At 40.3% G+C, this 20,471-nt stretch overlaps 1 protein-coding gene across 1 annotated transcript; it reads left to right on the top strand.

Moving 5' to 3' along the window:
* Positions 1-10: 10 nt before the first annotated feature.
* On the top strand, positions 11-17,529 carry kpna5 (karyopherin alpha 5 (importin alpha 6)). The gene is made up of 14 exons (XM_086037289.1): positions 11-140; positions 1,472-1,603; positions 4,054-4,155; positions 4,290-4,389; positions 5,357-5,451; positions 5,593-5,724; positions 8,075-8,163; positions 8,255-8,354; positions 8,492-8,655; positions 9,381-9,459; positions 9,565-9,690; positions 9,773-9,900; positions 12,286-12,464; positions 14,287-17,529. Exons 2-14 carry the CDS (start codon positions 1,475-1,477, stop codon positions 14,472-14,474), a joined length of 1,611 nt encoding a protein of 536 aa, XP_085893415.1. The 5' UTR covers positions 11-140; positions 1,472-1,474; the 3' UTR covers positions 14,475-17,529.
* The last annotated feature ends 2,942 nt before the right edge of the window (positions 17,530-20,471 follow it).

Below are 20,471 nucleotides of genomic sequence, written 5' to 3'. Positions count from 1 at the left end.
CGAAGTCTTGTTGACGCGAGGTGTTTTCTGGGAAAGTTATCACTAGGACGCCATTTTCCTCTACCGACAGGGGAGGGAGACTTGTCAGAATTGGAGTTTTTAAACAGCCGCAACAATTTCACGTCTGTCTTCTTGAGTGGGTAAGAATCAGTGCCTGTATTAGCTGTTGACTATGTTGTTATCGCTGTTGAATGTAAACACGCCAGCGGGTGAGAATAGCTGCATCTCTAAGGGGCTAGTCCTAGTGCTAGATTAGGAACATATTCAGAATAGCCAAACACAAATATTACACAGCAGCAATTCCAGAAAACCAAGTAGAAATTTTGAGAAGCACGGCCAAAACCCGCATCGTTTTCTTTTAAACATTTGAAATCATAGCTACGGAAGATGTGCGCGAGGACTTAAATCAGTGTAACTTTAGCGTTTGACAGCCGTTTTAAAGGGGAAAGAAATCCTGCTAGGCATAATGATTGATAAACCTAAACATGTCTTTGGAAGATTGACATTGAAACTCTGGAGTGTTTTTAAGTGTTTGTCGAAAACCCAATACAGTCTTTATCAAGTAACTTTAATGCGTTAAGAGTGATTGGTAGCCTTACAATTCCCAACCAGTACAGTATCTGCAGCAATTGTTAAAATGAATGGTCACAATATAACTTACTCAGTTGTTAAATTTCCGTTTGGAAACTCATCAAACAACTTAGTCCACATCCCTGCTGTTTCAAGCAGAGGAACTGCAGTGATCAAAAGAGAATTGCAGAGTACAAGCAGGATCATACACGCTGTACCCAAAGTAACAGGAAAACATACTCTGGTCAAGAAATCAGCAAAAACAACACCGTTGTCACCTGAGGATTGATAAAGGAAAAGTTCTTAGCAGTCTATTTAGTTTATGGGCATGTCATAGCAGGTCTGCAGCTGGTTGAAAGGACTATTTGAATCTGAAGCTCTTGTACCTTTTTACTTTATTCTCCAAATCTAATCAACATTAGTCTCCTCTGAGGTGAGGTACACATGCAAAGAATGAAAAACTGGTGGCTACCAGTACAAATCTAACACACTTTGGGCCTGACAAGAGTAATCCTCAAAGGACTGGACAATGGCACGGACGACGATGAAAGGTCAGATCTTAGGAAGCAGACAGGGAGGAAAAACATGAAGTGCAGCACGAAGCCATTTGTCTTGAAATAATTTAGAGGCATGTCTCTTTTGAATAGGGTTAGTGGAAATCCATCATCAAATGAAAGTTTAATGAAATAGCGTGGGCTCATGGAAAATTGAAATGATTTTGGAAGAAAAACAGATCAAAATGTCAGGAAAATGGTTGTGCATGAGGAAAGAAAATAATCAGAATATTGAAATTATGTAAATTATTTTATGTGGTTATTCAAGACTTATTCAAGCTTTAAAAGGTATATTATGGTCTTTTTTTGCTTTGCTTCATCCTTGACTATGTGACCTGACTCTTCAGACCATGGCGAGTCCGGGGAAAGATAGCTACAGAATGAAGAGCTACAAGAACAAAGCCCTGAATCCACAAGAGATGCGTCGAAGGAGAGAGGAAGAAGGAATCCAACTGCGCAAACAGAAACGAGAGGAGCAGGTATACACCGAAAATCTATGGGGTTCATGGGATGCGATCATGGACATCATGATCACAAGCTACTGCTGTTGTCAGAATTGAGACACAGAACAGTATATTGTTGACATTGCCACTTAATGCACGTTTAAATATCAGAATTAGTCAATGCAATGGAATAAATTACAATCAGACTGTTGTTAAAAATTACTGGTGCTTAAACCATTGTGATCTTTACTACATCTCGCAATAAATTTGTTAAAAATGTTCTGGGGAGGACAAGACATGGAGTTTGCAAGTGAGTCTTTAAGTACCACGACATATGATTGGCTGACATCAGAGTTGGATTTGTACCAACCATCCATGGTAAAGTTTGTTGATGTCATCACATATTACCCCATGTACAAAAGTAGCTTCGCAGCTCTGCAGCTGCGGCTGGCTGCCTAGTATGACAGCTAAACAGCAGTCACTCCTCTAAAAGTCACGAAACATCGCCTCCATGGTGGCAAATAAGAAGAATTCTGACAAGCATCGTTAATAGGAAAATCGGACAAGTAATAATTAACAGTAGAAGACTGCTAAAGTTATGCTGAAGCTATCATTAAATGTAGTCTTGAAACGCTGGAATACATGCTACAGTACAATTTTCACACAATTTACACGTCTTGCTTACAGCTGAGAGTGACCACATTTCAACAGCAAATTAGTACATCTCTAGGGACAAATTAAAATATACAGCCACACTCGGGACGATATATATATATATATATATATATATATATATATATATATATATATATATATAAAATAATCTTCACTCCATGATGCTTGTCTCATCAGACCAAAGAATTTTCTTTCTGATGGTCTGAGAGTCCTTCAGGTGCCTTTTAGCAAACTCTAAGCAGGCTGCCGTATGCCATTTACTAAGGAGTGGCTTCCATCTGGCCGCTCTACAATTGTCAAGGGAGAACCACTCCTCCTTAGAGGGGCAGCCCTCGCTACGACAAGTAGGAAACTCAGAGACAATGGACACGGTCACTTAGTATGAGATACTGGCCAGGAGAGGTGAGACCACCAGTGAATTGGTTCAGAGCTCTGATATGATATGACAACATCGTAATCAATACAAGATATTAAGATAACATCGAATACATAAAAACATGTTTACTCTGACCACATCCGCAACTTCCCCTTGTCCTCGTTGTACTCCCCATCTTTGTATTCTCGGACTGAACGGTCAGTTCATTCTGACCCTGACCTCGTCCAGTGTCATGGACTCTAGTCAGTGCACACTATTTGTAAACTATAGCTACCTAAATTGAGTATGATAAAGAAGAACATTACAATTGAAAACTTAGAATATATAAACGTACACGTGAATTCTCTCAACAATCCAGGACTGATTGATGGAATGCTGCAGAGATGTTTCCATTTTGGAATGTTCTCCCTCCACAGAGGACCGCTGGAGATCTGACAGAGGGACCCTTCTACCCCAAAAAGTTTAGTCAGGCCCTGAGCTCTAGCAAGAGTCCTGGTAGTTCAGAATTTATTCCATTCACTGACTATGGAGGCTACTGTGCTCACTGGAACCTTCAAAGCAGCAGAACATTTTCTGTAACCTTCCTCAGATTTGTGCCTCGAGACAATCCTGTCTTCGAGGTCTACAGACAGTTCCCTTGGCATGCTTGGTTTGTGCTCTGACATGTACTGTCACCTGTGGGACCTTATATAGACAGGCGTGTGCCTTCCCAAATCATGTCCAGTCAACTGAATTTACCACAGGTGGACTCTGATCAGGCTGTAGGAACCTCTCAAGGATAACCTGTGGGAAAATGATGCACCTGAGCTCAACTGTAAAGAGGAAATCAACCCAAACATATATTTTTTAAGAATGTTTTATTCAGGCCCACTAGTTAAAACACGGCATTCTGATTAATAGTGCATTCGTGCAATATGAGTTAAGCAGCAAAATCCACCCGTTTTTAGCCATTTTGTCATTTGTGTCGACTGAATATGACATCACAACTACCCAGGGCTCAGTGAACGACCAATCACTGCTCGCCTGTTTACTAAAGCTGAGCCATGATTGGTTTGCTACCTGACCCCTGGGTAGTTGTGATGTCATTTTCAGTCAACAGAAGTGACAAAATGACCGCCCCCAGAGATGGCTAAAAACGAGTGGATTAACTCTTATTCCACAAACGCAATATTAATCAGAATGCCTTGTTTCAACTAGTGGGTTTGCATAGAATATATTCTTGAAAAATATAAAATTTGGGTTGATTTCACTTTAAGGCTCTGAATACTTTCTTCCATGTGATTTCTTTTTGGAATGTGGAAAAAGTGAACCGGATGCACCATCAGTGACTTCCCTGGCCATATTAAACAGTTGCATTATCAAGAGAGGAAGGCTGCCAAATGCGGAATTCATGTCATGTAGAAGGTTAATCATATTCCAACTACTTTGCCCACAGCTGTTTAAGAGGAGAAACGTATATACGCCGTCTGGTGATGAATCAATGTCGGAATGTCCAATCCAGGATCCAGACATCAGCTCCACAGTACCTGTTGCCGGCGTAAGTCATATTACATGCATCATCAAATCTTTGTTCAATCACGGCTGTGAGTATCATTTTTATTACTCTCTGCATATATGTAAACATATACAAATCTTGATGTTCTGTTTAATCTATCAATCTGACATCAATAGGATGGATTCATAACACCAGATATGATTCAGATGATCTTTTCTGAAGATCCAGACCATCAGCTGATTGCTACACAAAAATTCAGAAAACTGCTGTCCAAAGGTTTGTGTTACCGCCTTAGAATTGTAAGATTTATCACGCAAAATGCAATGAATGCACAGAACAATGAAGTGGAAATGTTGTTTTGACTTGAGAGCCATGCAATTCCTTGTCTTTAAATTGTTGTTAACTGGAGGTACAGTAAATTCGTATGTAAAGGCCTAGATACACCAATCCAACGTCGGAGGTCAGGAAGTGTCGGGGCGTCGTATTGCGCCGTCTGATTGGTGTAGTGACCACCGTCGTAGCGTCTTGAGCCCGTCAGGAAGCGTCTGGTGGGCATTTCATCATGTTGAATCGGCGTCGTGAGTTGTGACATTTGCGCACTCTGATTGGCTGTTAGTTAGCAAATCAGCACACGGAGCATGAACGGGGAGTGACAAATGCGGATAAACAGTGAGCACGCCTTTGCTGCCTCAATCTTCTTACAAATACAAGAGCAAGTGTTGACAATGTAGGTATTTCACGATACTGTGTCAAGAACGTGAGGGTTTACTTTGCGTGGGAGTTCATTGTGAGTGAAAAATATAGCTGAACGCATTGTTTACGTTTTTATAATCCGGCCCCGGCCAATCGTTTTCCGGTTGGCTTTTTATAACCATGAGGAATAGTGACTACCGCCGCTGATGGTACGGAGGGGCATTACATCTCACGCATACGCAGAAGCTACTGTAATGGCCAGCGCCGCCGTCTGTCGTTGCGCTGTACTTTTCCAACACGACGTGCCAACAGGCGGCCCGACACAGCAGGGGTAAGCGTCGGTACAAGTTGGCCAACATCGGATTGGTCTATCTAGGCCTTTAATAATGTTTATCAATGTCCCTCTAATAAAAAAGTTTTTTTTACATTTGGAAACAATTTAAAAGGAGGAAGCAGCTAATGGTTAGTTTGAGTTACAAGAACAGATTTGTTGACTTATTAGTCAAAAGCACTTAATACCAGATTTAAAAGTGTAACTTTGCATTTTTAGAGCCCAACCCACCCATAGACGAGGTTATTGCCACTCCTGGGGTTGTGAATCAGTTTGTTGAGTTCCTGAAGAGGAGTGAAAACTGCACATTGCAGGTAAAGAGCTTTGCTTCGTCACACAATGCCGGAGGTGTTCTTACATTTTGACTTTCACAATGCTACTTTAGCAGAATGCTTTTACAGGGCATTACAAGATTTGCTGGATTGTCATTCAAGTGTGTTTGTGTTTGTTTTCAGTTTGAGGCAGCCTGGGCTTTAACCAATATTGCCTCAGGCACCTTCCAGCACACCAAGGTTGTGATTGAAACAGGAGCTGTGCCTATTTTCATCGAGCTGCTGAATTCTGAGTACGAAGATGTACAGGAACAGGTGAGAATCTTTGTACGCAAATGCAAACACGAATAAACAATACAATATCAACAGAAGCGTTGATTGCTGCAGCTCTTTCACCATCCTATTTATACACAGTAGTCAAATGCTTAGGACGGCTGACGCTTGGACCACCAAAACTGCACCATCGGTTTCGGCAGCATTTTTACAGCAAACCAGTCCATTGACACCACCTGTTCCGTTTCTGTTCTGCTGTTTCGGTGTTTAATTAAATGGCAATTGGCAAGAACATTTCTAAACCAGTGGGGTCTTATCTTAGAAGTTTAATTTGTTCTGTGACCAAGCTCGTTACGCAATTTATTTGTATATCATATACATTCTTCTCATTGAAATTAATTGAAATGTCATTTATCTTTCGCTTTAAGTGGAAATCAACCCAAACATATTTTTTTCAAGAAAATGTAGTCAGCAGGCCCACTATTTGAAACACGACATTCTGACTTCTCGGGGCTCAGGTAAGGACCAATCACGGATCAGCGTCAGAAAATAGGTCAGCCGCGATTGGTCGTTACCTGAGCAGTTGTGATGTAATATTCAGTAGACAGAGGTGACAAAATGGCCGCCACCAGAGATGGCGAAAAACGGGTGGATTAACTCTTATTACACAAATGCAATATTTATCAGAATGCCTTGTTTCAACTAGTGGGCTTGCATAGAACATATTCTTGAAAAAAATGTTTGTGTTGACTTCCACTTTAAGAAAGATTTGAAGTTAGAACTTAGCATTTATTATGGTCACACACGAAAGCCACACACATTCATGCATTGATGTGTGTCTTTAAGGCATGTGACCTTATGAGTGACGTCAAAATTCGGTATCAGTGTCCGTGCCATGCTCTCTGTGAGTGTTTTCATTTTATGTTTGTGTTTGAATACTTGTCCTGTGCAATCAAATGCTAAAAGTGCATGCACATTTTTTTTCCACTTCACTCAATATACCTTTGTATGCGTCCAAAACATGATGATGACCAAAATGTTCACAAACTCTCTTTCTGTCTCTTAATGTTGCATCCCAAAGTCAGTCAACGTTTTATCATATATCTTCACGTAATTCAATTATGGCCTCCCTTCACTGGCTCCCAGTGCATTTCAGGGTTCGATTTAAGATTCTCCTATTTGTCTATAAATCATTAAATGGCCTCGGCCCGGCGTACCTCTCTGAGCTTCTCCACTCCTACGCACCTTCCCGCAGCCTCAGGTCTGCGGACCAGGCGCTGCTCGAGGTGCCGAGGACCAAGTGCAGCCTCAGAGGGGATCGAGCCTTTTCGACTGCTGGTCCTTCTCTTTGGAATGACCTCCCATTGGATGTTAGGCAAGCCCCCTCTCTGTCCACTTTTAAAACCCGGTGGAAGACACATTTCTATTCGCTGGCTTTTGATCAGACCTGGAATTTTCACCTCTTTTCGGTGTCAATTGTATATAATGTTTTATGGTAATTTATTAATCAAAACTTGTGTATTATGGCCTTTTTATTATTTGTATTATTATTCATTATTATTTATTGTTTATTGTTTGTAAAGTGCTTTGTTACAGCAACAGCTGTTATGGAATACGCTCTATAAATAAAATTGTATTGTATTATTGTATCTAAATAATTATTTTCCAAAATAAATTTAGAAAAAAATCATTTCATCCTGTTCAAACAATCCATTGTCTTTTTCTCAACATGTGGACCAATAGTACACAGCAAGGCAAGATTGGGGTTTTTTTGTGTTTATTTTGGTAACTTTTTTGAGGCCAGTTCTGGTAAAAGATTTCATCATCCAAACCCCGTCACTGGACTATGCAAATGACTGATATGAATATTCAATATGAGGGCGGACAGTTTAATTGGTCCACTGTGATGTATGTGTTCGGTAATGTCATTGGTCAGATGTGATGAAACTGTTGGTAAATCTGTTGGCGGCATGAAGCTCGTTAGTAAATATTCATAAATAAACTGCATCACATTTAAAGAGGCAGGGTTCAAAGCATGGCGAAAAAGCAGAGGCTTATTATAGCGGAAAGTATTGACAAAGACACATTCCATGAGAATCGGGTAAAAATGAGCTGATGAGGGTTTAAAATCAGGCAAGGATACAAGTTCTGTGGGTTTCACATCTTTTTTGAAGGTTATTCCAGGAAAGTGAAGCAGAGCACGAAAGCCTTTTTTTTTCGCGCCCCATGTTGCAAACACAGCATTTGCACGTGGAATTTAATCCCTTTCACGACCAACAATATCAACTTGGGTCTTCTTCCTTTCGGACAAGCAACCAGGAAATGTTGAATTCTGCTGGTGATTCACAAGCACAACAATAGTAAAAACTGTGCTGACTGTGGTGCGTTTCAGGCTGTGTGGGCGCTGGGCAACATCGCTGGAGATAATGCGGAGTGCAGGAACTACGTACTCAACTGTGGCATCCTGCCTTCACTACAGCAGTAAGTTTTTTTTCTTCCCCTGAGACTGTGTTCTCTCATTGTGTTACATTATTTAGTCACACCTGAATAAACCTGCTCACTGCTGCTCCAGGCTACTTGCGAAATCCAACCGGCTCACAACAACTCGAAATGCAGTTTGGGCTCTGTCCAACTTGTGCCGCGGGAAAAACCCGCCACCAGATTTCTCCAAGGTCAGTTCTCAAGACTGGATGGAGGAATACGGGAATTGTGTTCCTTCACCTTATGCATTTTTTTTTTCTTTTTGAATGTGTGTCTATCCCTGCAATGAAGCTCTTCCTTTCTTTCTTTTATCGTTAATTATCATCAGGTGTCGCCGTGCCTTAGTGTGCTGTCCAGACTTCTTTTTAGCAGTGATCCCGATGTGCTCGCTGATGCTTGCTGGGCCCTGTCCTACTTGTCCGACGGTCCCAATGAGAAGATCCAGACAGTCATTGACTCTGGAGTCTGCCGCAGGCTGGTGGAGCTGCTCATGTAAGAAGCCTTCGACTGTCACTTCAACGCCTTTAGAATAGATAGCGTATCTCATTCTCAATATCTTCTGTTTTATTGTATGACCAGTCACAGCACAATGTTTAAAAATAGTGTTGCCACAATTCCTTCTCTTATGACATTAATGTACAATTTTTGCACTCTTATTGTGTGTCTTTTTTCACACAATGGTGACATAATTATTTCACCTTTGCACCTGTCACTCTGAGCCATAAGACCACCCTGTTTTTGAGCGATGATGGCCATATTTTCCTACATTGTGAATGAAACAGGCTTTAATTGCTTCTCTTTCAACCGCTATTTTGGAGTTATCTGTCATACACGTGGACATAATTGTTGATTCTCCTCTGTTAATGAAGAAATAATAAGAGAAAAGGGAAAAATAAGAATATATATACATTTGCTGAAAATTAAATAATGAAAATCAGACATTGCTTTTGAATTGAGGTTCAGCAGAATTAATTTAAAAAAGAAACTCATGAAACAGGCTCGCCAGGTCTGCAAGGTATCCCTTTGATACATGCGGATTGCTGTGTCTTGTCTGTAACAGGAGACGACCTGATGTGTCTTTAGTGCACTATGCACTAATTAGAACATATGTAACAATTGTGCTGTGCTTGTGTATTTTCATTTATATTTACATACAAGACAGCTTGACAACAAAGGCGATTGTTTAATTGCCGTGTTTGTGTGTGTTCTCTCACAAGGCACAGCGACTACAAGGTGGTTTCTCCTGCTTTACGGGCAGTGGGCAACATTGTTACAGGAGATGACATTCAGACCCAGGTCGAGTCCAACGAATCACGTAGCTCACGCACATTGGATTTATGTCCTGTGTTTATTCTTCTTGGATGCTGAGTAAATGTTGTTCATGTCTCTGTGTCATCACAGGTGATTTTGAACTGCGCAGCGCTGCCTTGTTTACTACACTTGCTAAGTAGTCCCAAGGAATCGATCAAAAAGGAGGCCTGCTGGACTGTGTCCAACATCACAGCTGGAAACAGAGCTCAGATTCAAGTAAATGCTGCTTAAAGTGGGTTACATTTTTCCTGTCTCAAGGCAGGTGGATTTATTTGATTGCTGACACTCTTCTTACCAGAGTGTGATTGATGCCAACATCTTCCCGATACTGATTGAGATTCTTCAGAAGGCAGAGTTCCGTACAAGGAAGGAGGCGGCGTGGGCTATAACCAACGCCACCTCGGGTGGTACTCCTGCACAGATCAGGTACCAAATGTTTTGTCTTATTCATTTGCTTTGGAAGTGTCCAATGTTTGTCACCATAACAAAATTAATGAGTCAGGTTTTTGAACATTGGTCATTTAATTGATCATTTGTAGGTCACTCAGTAAGCGTAGTAAGGCTGTGGCTAGCGAATATTTTGGTATTCGGGGGTTGGGACGGGGTTGACAGTTTGCATTGGACAACTGTCTGGTCAAAGATGAACGGTGCATACGTCAATCAGATCGTCCCTCTCATCCACTCAGCCGTGAGTCTGATAACACTGCCTACCAACCACTTCCCGTAGGAAAATGTCGATGTGGGTCGTCGTTTGTGCTTGATTTTTTTTTTTTTTAACCGTTTTTTAATTTGCGGTTGCATTTAGTTTTTGGCTGTGACTTAAAAATAATAATAATTATTATTATTTGCTGTTGTGTTTAGTTATTTGTTTTTGCGTTTTTCATTGGTCATATGTTTTTTGTTATTGTTTTGCGCTTCAGGGCCTGCATACTTACCAGTTTATATGGGTCACTCGCCTAGCGGGCTAATGCTGGCAACAGGCGCCGTAAAATACATTGTCAGCATTAATTCGAGGGGGTTGTAGCATTTTCAAAGGGAATGTCAACCCCAAAAAATTCTTTGCAATAATATGTTATATGCACCTTCAGTAGTCTAAACATGATTAATATTGCATTTGTGGAATATGAGTTAAGCAGCAAAATCTATCCCGGGCTCAGGTAATGACTAGGGGTGTAACGGTACACGTGGGTGTATTAATACGTTTCGGTATGGCATGTTTGTTTCAGTCCACTTGCGTTCGGTTGGGTCCACTTATTAGAGCGAGCTTACGCACGGGCGCTATTGACTTTTACACGTGGGAGAAGAGGGCAGCGGCACTAAAGAGGAGCCAGGACGCCAGAAGCCATGATAAATGATAAATGCATGGATAAATGGCATTATAATAGCATACGCAAACAAGCCAGAGCTCGAAGGTCCCCCGTACACTGCGGTCTCCTGTTTGGGAACATTCTTGCTTTCCTGTTAAAATCGCCGATGGGGAAAGGTACGTGTATAAGTCCCAAAGTTGTGTGCCGACATTGCTACGTCAGATTGGCGGTTATGTTGCAGGTAACACGTCTAACATAATAACGAATATCCGACATTGAATGTTTCTTAGACGAGGAAGCAAGCAGTATTTTTAGCCAAAAACAAAATACAACAGCTCTGTTCTTCGTTCTCCGCTGCTTCTCTCGCTAGCCGTGCGATTTATTTCTGAACCTCGAAAACATCATAACTCAGCAAAACACAAATCTGACCACAACACAGATAACCCTATTTGTTACAATATGCTGTTGAACATTCCAAGATTTCAATGCCTAAAAAGTGTAAATAATTTCATAAAGACTTTAAAGTTACTGTATTTCATTATAAAAAGAGTTTTAATACAGTTAGCAATAATTGTAACTGTTATTGTATTTTTTTTCATCACAAAAAGTGTATATGTACTGTAATGACAACTTGTTTAACTTGAATACTTATAGGCTGTTGCTGCTGAGTGTTTAAATATTTCAGTGTCTTAATAATTCACAAAATTAAGAGATCTTTATTGTTAGTGTATTTTTTATTCTGGTGTAATTTCTTAGAATGTCACCCGAATGGTTTGCTTTATTTTTTTTCTAAAAAAAAAAATGCACCATTTACTTGTCATCTTTTCAAAATAAACTAAACTAAATTTTTTTTAAAAATCATTTTTTTGTACCGAAAATATACCGAACCGAAGTTTCCAAGAAACCGAACCGAACCGAAATGTGATTTAGCGTACCGTTAACCCCTAGTATTGACCAATCACAGCTCACCTGTTTTCTGAATCTGAGCCATGATTGGTATTTACCTGAGCTATGAGCAACTGTGATGTCATTTTCATTCGACAGAAAGTGGCAAAATGGCCGCCCCCTGAGATGGACAAAAATGGGTAGATTTTACTGCTCAACTATAATTCCACAAATGCAATATTAAGCAAAATGTTATGTTTAAACAAGTGGGGCTAGATAGGACATTTGGTTGACTTCCCCTTTAATTAGGGATTGAACATAATTTCAGAATGACGTTTTGATGGTGGTGGCAACAATTTGTGATGGGCTCCAACTATCCAATTTCCAATCAGGAAGATGGCCAAGCCTTCACATGTTGCCATGAACAACTTCAAAATAAAAGCATACCAAGACACTGATGTCCGTGTATTCCTGTTAATAAGCAGCCTTTTCTACATATTATAACAGAGAAACAGACTGATTACAATACTGTACATATTTTTCAACCTTTACATGTAACCTTCTAAGTCTTTCAAAACCGGCTGACTGGATGATGGTTTTTCTGCTTTTTTGTGAATAGGTATCTGGTTTCTCTGAGTACTATCAAGCCCATGTGTGACCTTCTCACCGTGATGGACTCTAAGATCGTCCAGGTCTCTCTGAATGGTCTGGAGAACATCCTCCGACTGGGAGAACAAGAGTCCAAAAAGAATGGAACGGGCATCAATCCTTACTGTGCGCTTATCGAGGAGGCTTACGGTACAGCTCTGCATCTCAGCACACATCTTGCACAGTAGCAGATTAGGAGTAGTAGATTTTCAATCTCGTGATTTAATCGGGACATCTCTAGAAGTTATTTGTTACTTTTAATTTGAAGGTGCTTTTGACTAGATTTTCTTTAGGTGATACCACAACAACAACAAAAAACATTCCAAAAAGGCAGTTTATCTCCTCACGAAAAACAACATTTCTCCGGGAACCTATTATTCATATTTTCTAAATTCTTGCTGCGCTTCAAGTAGGGCTGGACGATTATTGACAAAATAATAATTACAATTAGTCAAATGATTATTCATTTATATCTAAACGTACTATTTATTCAACTACTAAAACTCAACTACCGGTACTCCAAATTATCATCATAACCTCAAAAAAAAAAAAAAAGCTTAGCTTGGATACCTCTACGTCCCCCATGATAAAAAAAAACACGAGGACGGTTTGACATAATTTCCTCTTTGCTCTTTGTCTCGACATCCTCAGCCTCAGATTGCAAGGCAATGTACAGCCCCACCTTGGGATTCTGAACAACTACAAATTGTGCATCCATGCCTATTTTTACGCAGGAGAATAAACACACCGAAGTTCAGAATTGTTCAGAATCTTGTATCTGCAAAACCTTTCAGGGAACCAAAGAAATGTCACGTGTGTTGAGGCGTCAACGTTGCATCGTCAAAAACAGCAAGCCATTTTCAACAGTTGAGATTGATTGAAACTAGTGCTGTCAAGCGATTAAAATATTTACTCATAGTTAATGACATTTTTTCATAGTTAACTTGTAGTTAATCGCATATTTTATTTATTGTAGAAGAAATCCCTTGATTTTTCTGTCCCATTATTTTTTTGAATTTTAATACCCTTAACATGAATAAGAAGATTGATTTTCTTATGCAAATCTTTTATTAAAGGGAAGTCAACCCAAACATTTTTTTCAAGTATATGTTCTATGTAGCCCCACTAGTTGAAACAAGGCATTCTGATAATTATTGCGTTTGTGGAATAAGAGTTAATCCACCTGTTTTTAGCCATCACCGGGGGCGGCCATTTTGTCACCTCTGTCGACTGAAAATGACATCACAGTTGCTCAGAGGTCAGGTAACAACCAATCACAGCTCACCTGTTTTCTTAAACTGAGCTTGGTCGTTATTTTAGCCCTCGGGCATCTGTGATATCATTTTCAGTTGACAGAATTGATAAAATGGCCGACCCCTGAGATGGCTAGATTTTGCTGCTTGACTCGTATTCCACAAACACAATATTAATCAGAATGCCGTGTTTCAGCTAGGGGGCCTGCATTTAACATATTCTTGAAAGAAAAAACATTTGGGTTGACCTCCCTCTTCAATTGAAAAAACAAGCATTGGATTCAACTCACACAAACAGCCCTTCAGCCCTTTCAAACACACACACACCTACACGCACGCACCCACACGCGTCCGCGCATGCACACGCTCACACACACAATCATTTACATTAGTGTTGTTCTGACAGATATGTTTATTTTGTCTTGAGAGCGACTTGCTGCTCAAGCGCCGCTTGGATTTAGAACTATACGAGAGCAGTCATTTCTACGCACGTCACTTTGATTGCACTCTGGCAATGACTTCGACTAAAAATACTATTACTCGCTGCTCGAGTGTCTTATAAGTGTATTTTGTTTATTAAAATTCTGTTGTGGGTATATTTTAATGTAAATTGTGTGACCAGTAGAACTGATTTGTGAAAAAAAAAAAAAATGAAATTGAGGTTTGTGGCCGATGTCAGCCATCACCTTTCATCCTTCCTTCTTGTGTGTGCCCATCAGGCTTGGACAAGATTGAATTCCTACAGAGTCACGAGAACCAGGAGATCTACCAGAAAGCCTTTGACCTGATCGATCACTACTTTGGTGCGGATGAGGAAGATGCCAACCTGGCGCCACAGGTGGACCAGGGTCAGGGCCAGTTCATCTTTCAGCAGCAGAAAGGACCCATGGAGGGTTTCCGGTTCTAACAGCATCTCACTTTTACCGCTTCATCATTTTCCTGATGTCAAGGATCTCGCTATCTGATAAACTGGGTCCTGACCTAATCTCCAGGGGTGGCTCCACCAGCTCCCCCCAGACCATCCAGGCCCCCCAGGCCTTCAAAAAGCAAACATCTCTGAAATGACGTCAAGATGTGTGAATCCTGAGGTAAATGTGAGAGCATTAAGGCCCATTGATGCTTCCCTGACATGAGCGAGCCTGTAAGGGGTGGTCGTACATGCGCTAAGGAAAGAAAGCATCCCGTTTTGATAGAGTATATCTATTCGTTTCCTTTGATAAGTTTTATTATGAAACCTGTCAATGCAGCAGTACTTGTCACAATTGGAAACCAGTCTCATAATTCACATTCATATCCCTATTGAAATGTGAATTTACCTCTTTAGTCCTCAGACGTGGTGGGAGGTAAAATCCCTCAATAATCAGGGAGCATTTTTTCTGTTATGTTCAATTTTTGAATGGGTGCCTGTCCGAAGACTAAACGGGTACTGGATGTGAATCCAGTGCCGCTGTCAATCCTCAGAGCCCCTGATCCTCTTGATGGAGAACTGGGTGGGTTCTTTTCTTATTTATTTATCTTGCCTGAGAGCTGAGTACCTGCTATTATTCCAGCTTTCGGCTCAGACTGACATTTCCTCTTGTTATAAAGTTTTCTTTCCTCCCATAGTAGGGCAAGATTGCTGCCTGTGATAGGATGAATCATGAGTAAAGATCTCATTCAAGGATTGTAGCCTAAACTAGCAACATAATTGTGAAATGATTAAGCAGGATTGATTTGGAGGGCCTTGTACAGGTCCTTCTAAAAAAAAAATAGCATATTGTGACAAAGTTCATTATTTTCCATAATGTAATGATAAAAATTAAACTTTCATATATTTTAGATTCGTTGCACACCAACTGAAGTAGTTCAAGCCTTTTATTGTTTTAATATTGATGATTTTGGCAAAAAAGTAAAGAAAAAAACAAAAATAAAAAAATTAGCATATGTCATCCGACCAATAAAAAAAAGTTTTAATACAAAAAAAGTCAACCTTCATATAATTATGTTCAGTTGTGCACTTTTGCAGAAATAACTGCTTCAATGCGGCATGGTATGGAGGCAATCAGCCGGTGGCACTGCTGAGGTGTTGTGGAGGCCCAGGATGCTTCGATAGAGGCCTAAAGCCCATCCACAGTGTTGGGTCTGGTGTCGCTCAACTTCCACTTCACAATGTCCCCCAGATTCTTGTTGGGGTTCAGGTCAGGAGAGTTGGCAGGCCAGTTGAGCACAGTAATTCCATGGTCAGTAAACCATTCACCAGTGGTTTTGGCACTGTGAGCAGGTGCCAGGTCGTGCTGGAAAATGAAATCTTCATCTCCGTAAAGCTTTTCAGCATATGGAAGCATGAAGTGCTCCAAAATCTGATAACTAGCTGCATTGACCCTGCCCTTGACAAAACACAGTGGACCAACACCAGCAGCTGACAAGGCACCCCAGAGCATCACTGACTGTGGGTACTTGACACTTGACTTCAGGCATTTTGGCAGTTCCTTCTCAGCAGTCTTCCTCCAGACTCTGGCACCTTGATTAACGAATGACATGCAAATTTTGCTTTTATCCGAAAAAAGTACTTTGGACCACTGAGCAACAGTCCGGTGCTGCTTCTCTGTAGCCCATGTCAGGCGCTTCTGCCGCTGTTTCTGGTTCAAAAGTGGCTAGACCTGGGGAATGCGGCACCTGTAGCCCGTTTCCTGCACACGTCTGTGCACGGTGGCTCTGGATGTTTCTACTCCAGACTCAGTCCACTGCTTCCAAACCTCCCCCAAGGTCTGGAATCGGCCCTTCTCCACAATCTTCCTCAGGGTCCGGTCACCTCTTCTGGTTGTGCAGCGTTTTCTGCCACACTTTTTCCTTGGTACAGCACTCTGGGAACAGCCTATTCGATCAGAGATTTCTTTCTGTATCTTACCCTCTTGCTTTAGGGTGTCAATGAAGGCCTTCTAGACAGCAGTCGGGTCGGCAGTCTCACCCGTGATTGTGGTTTTGAGTAATGAATCAGGCTGGGAGTTTTTTAAAAGCGTCAGGAATCGTTTGCAGGTGTTTAGAGTTAATTCGTTGATTCAGATGATTAGGTTAATAGCGCGTTTAGAGTACCTTTTCATGATATGCAAATTTTTTTAGATGTTTGGTTTTTCTTTACTTTTTTGCCAAAATCATCACTATTAAAACAATAAAAGGCTTGAACTACTTCAGTCGGTGTGCAATGAATCTAAAATATATGAAAGTTTAATTTTTATCATTACATTATGGAAATGAATGAACTTCATCACAATATGCTAATTTGTTGAGAAGGACCTGTATATCATACATGTGTAAGAGTGTAAACTATTTAAATGGCAGTGGGATGTTGATGTATGAAGGTGTAGTGTTTACAGTCATGACTGCTTCTCCTGGATACCTCAAGAATTAGGATGAGGTTCACCTACTCTGAACTTGTATGCTTTTTTTTTTTTTTTTGCTACATATTTGGACTTGGTGGTTGAAGTTCTGTAACAGAAGCACAGTGTTAATTTTTTTTTTCTACTTGATGCTATCCCCTCAACCATACATTCACCATATTCCTTGCACATAAATGCACAATTGATTTCTGCAGTGTTAATTGGTGGACAACATGAAATGATCTATATTTACATGGAAATATTTGTAATGCAGAACTTATTTCATCTAGCACATTCAACAGTGTATAGTTTTCTAATATTTCTGGTTTGTATGATCGTATATCATTTAGGTTTTATTAGTACATTTCTTGTTTGAGAATTCATTTGCTGTGTTGTGGCCCTCAGTAGAAATCCAGATAGACCTCCAGCAGTCTGTGTACAGGTGAGACATATCATGCAGCCACAATTTGAGACTTTTATTTTGATGATTGAGTCACAAGACACCTGGAAGTGAAGCTGTATTATTGCTGGCAACGCCTGTCTGGAATACACACCTGATATTGTCTGGCAAGAACTAATAAATTGACCCGTTGGATACAAACTCTACCCACATTCCTTTTTGCATTACTATATACAGTATGAATTACAAATTGTTATTGACACTTATGCTAACTAAACCCATTCGATGATACTGTATTACCAGCTGTCCTCAACCACCGGGCAGTGGACAGGTACCAGTCCGCGGAACATTTGGGACTGGGATGCACAGAAGCTGAACAAAAAAAACATTTCATTATCAGCGTCTCAATGTTTTAATTGTTAGTTGGTTAGGGGTGTGCATCAGTAGTGTATTTTCTTCAAGGAGTGGGCCCCGTCTCAGTGTCTCTCTGGAGTGTCCACTGAGCGAGGCTGGATTAGAGATGGAAATGAACTTCTCTGACTCTGCCATTTTGGTTAGATAAAGATTTTTAGTTTGGTCACATGCTGATGTCAAACAACTCTCCCAAAAGGCCAGTTGCGTGCTCCCCTTCTCTTGTGTCTGTCCTATAGGGACGGACATGAATATTCAAACTGATTTATAGGCATTGCTTACACCTAAAAACACCTAGGCCTTTTGATCTCCAAAAGCCTTCAGGGGGTCAGGGTCACCCCTCCGTTTCTCTTTTAGGTACACGTGATCAAATCAAGCTATAATTAGCTTCCTCTCCTACCCTGAGAATGATCTGATTACGACCAACACTCATACCAATGTCTGCTATCTGACTAGCTTTTGTGAGTCTTCACTTTAAATAAAGATTCAATACTTCCTGCTCTGACAGTCATCATATACTATCATTTTATCAGACTTCACTCTCTTCATAGTTAAGTGGAGAAAACTAATGCAATATCAAAATTATTCTATTATCATATACCACACAATATCTCAAGATGATTTTCATACATTTTCACAGTCCAGCCATTCAATCTCAGGAATTTATTTATATTTTTTTCAACATTAGGGTAAAAGAGGGTCTGAAAATGTCTGGCAATGAATGAGGTAATATGTAACAACTTGCAAAAGATGACCAAAGATGAAACTATTCACGTACACGTTCACTCGAGGAAGATACAGACAGCTCTGTGCACACGGAGCGCAGCTCAGCTCAGAGTTGGAGGAGTGCGGTGGATCAACCATTTTTTAAACCAAAGGGGGTGAGGGTGTTCTGTTTTTGTTAAAATATTACGTTTCAATTCAGTACTGTATGATCTTTTTATATACAAATTTCTAGCTTCTTTAAAAGAACACACAGTAAAAAAATAAATACCTCTAAAATTTGGGGGATGCTATCATTCCCTTTTGGGGTCCTTTAGCACTCCCAAAAATGGTCAAGACATGCCTATGGCTGATATTCTCTGATTAGGGTTGTACTGGGGGTAAAAAAAGAACGAATGAAAATAAACATGCGTCGGCAGATCTGGTCTTTCTGTTTCAAGTCTACAGTAGCTTGGTGTCCCAAAGTTGAACTCAGCATGGCAGACAATCAAATAATTTATCAATCGAAAAACTACACTTATTTCCGCAACGAGTGAAACGCATATCGATGTTTCACATTCAGTGGTTTGTGGTGGAGCTGCAGGTTTGGGTGAGGGTTTCAACAGGAAGTTTATTTGTGATGTTGAACGTAACTTCCGTGAAACAATAATTATATAAGGTGTTATTAATTGGATTTACCACTTCCTTGTCATTTACTCTCATCCTCATTCTACTCCAGCTAACGCAACAGCTGTATACTTACTGACGGAGCAGCTCCACTGTCCCCTCCATATGGCCTTTCAAATATGGCAGTGAGGTAGAATAAAGTAATAGTATTCCCTCAATGAACACACTAGAGGTGATAGCAAACAGCAGCAGAGGCTAATCATGTAAGCTGCTCTTGTTACAAACACCCTCACGTCGTCAAATTATCATAAAACTTGAGAGCAGGGTTATTGTAGTTTTGGAATTTTAATTTTATTTTTTATTTCGTTTTGAGGTTTTTTATTTTATTTTATTTTTTTAGTTTTAATTAGTTTCCAGGGTGGCTTTTTTATTTTTTTTAATTATTTTTTTTATTAAGTTTTAGTATTAATTTTCGTTATTTTGTATTGTTTTACTTGTGTGCAGGATTAAAAAAAAACACCATGGTAAGTATTGTGTCGCATAAATTCATCCATCCATCCATCCATTATCTGTACCGCTTCTCCTCACAAGGGTCGCGGGGCGTGCTGGAGCCTATCCCAGCTGTCTTTGGGCAGTAGGCAGGGGACATCCTGAACTGGTTGCCAGCCAATCGCAGGGCACACAGAGACAAACACCCGCACTCACAATCACACCTAGGGGCAATTTAGAGTATCCAATCAACTTAGAATGCATGTTTTTGGAATGTGGGAGGAAACCGGAGTGCCCGGAGAAAACCCACGCAGGCACGGGGAGAACATGCAAACTCCACACAGGGAGGCCGGAGCCGGGATCGAACCCACGACCTCTGAACTGTGAGGCGGACGTGCTAACCAGTCGACCACCGTGCCGCCTCGCATAAATTCAACAAAAATATATTTTTGATAATACAGGGAACAGTTTAACAGTCCACAGACTGAATTACAATAAGTGCAGTACATAACACCGCTTCTAAAGTTAGATGCATGCATGCTGTTGAGAAGTGTTAAACTTGGATGTACAGTGTACAATTTTTTTTATTTACTTATTCCGCAAATGCAATATTTATCAGAATGCCTTGTTTCAACTAATGGGCTTGCATAGAACATTCTTGACAAAAAATATGTTTGGCTTTCTTTTTTTCTGGCGCCGCCCCTGGCTGAGATGTGTTATTTAGACAGCTACTGTACGTAACTTTCTAAACTATTTGACACAGATTCAATTTAAAGGGTTAGATTATCAAGTAAAGCCTCTGAATGACTGTTTGATATATTCTTAATAAATGTGAAAATGTAATTATTTGTTGTTACTGTATATTATTATTTTTATTTTGTTGTTGCATACGTGCTTTATTAACTTAGTTCTGTTCTTG

The sequence above is a fragment of the Filicampus tigris genome, chromosome 8 (genome assembly GCF_054856515.1).
Source record: "Filicampus tigris isolate MCC_2025a chromosome 8, RoL_Ftig_1.0, whole genome shotgun sequence".
NCBI lineage: Eukaryota > Metazoa > Chordata > Actinopteri > Syngnathiformes > Syngnathidae > Filicampus > Filicampus tigris.
The sequence above is the reverse complement of the archived record's forward strand: the minus strand, read 5'-3'. Positions and strand labels throughout refer to the sequence as shown.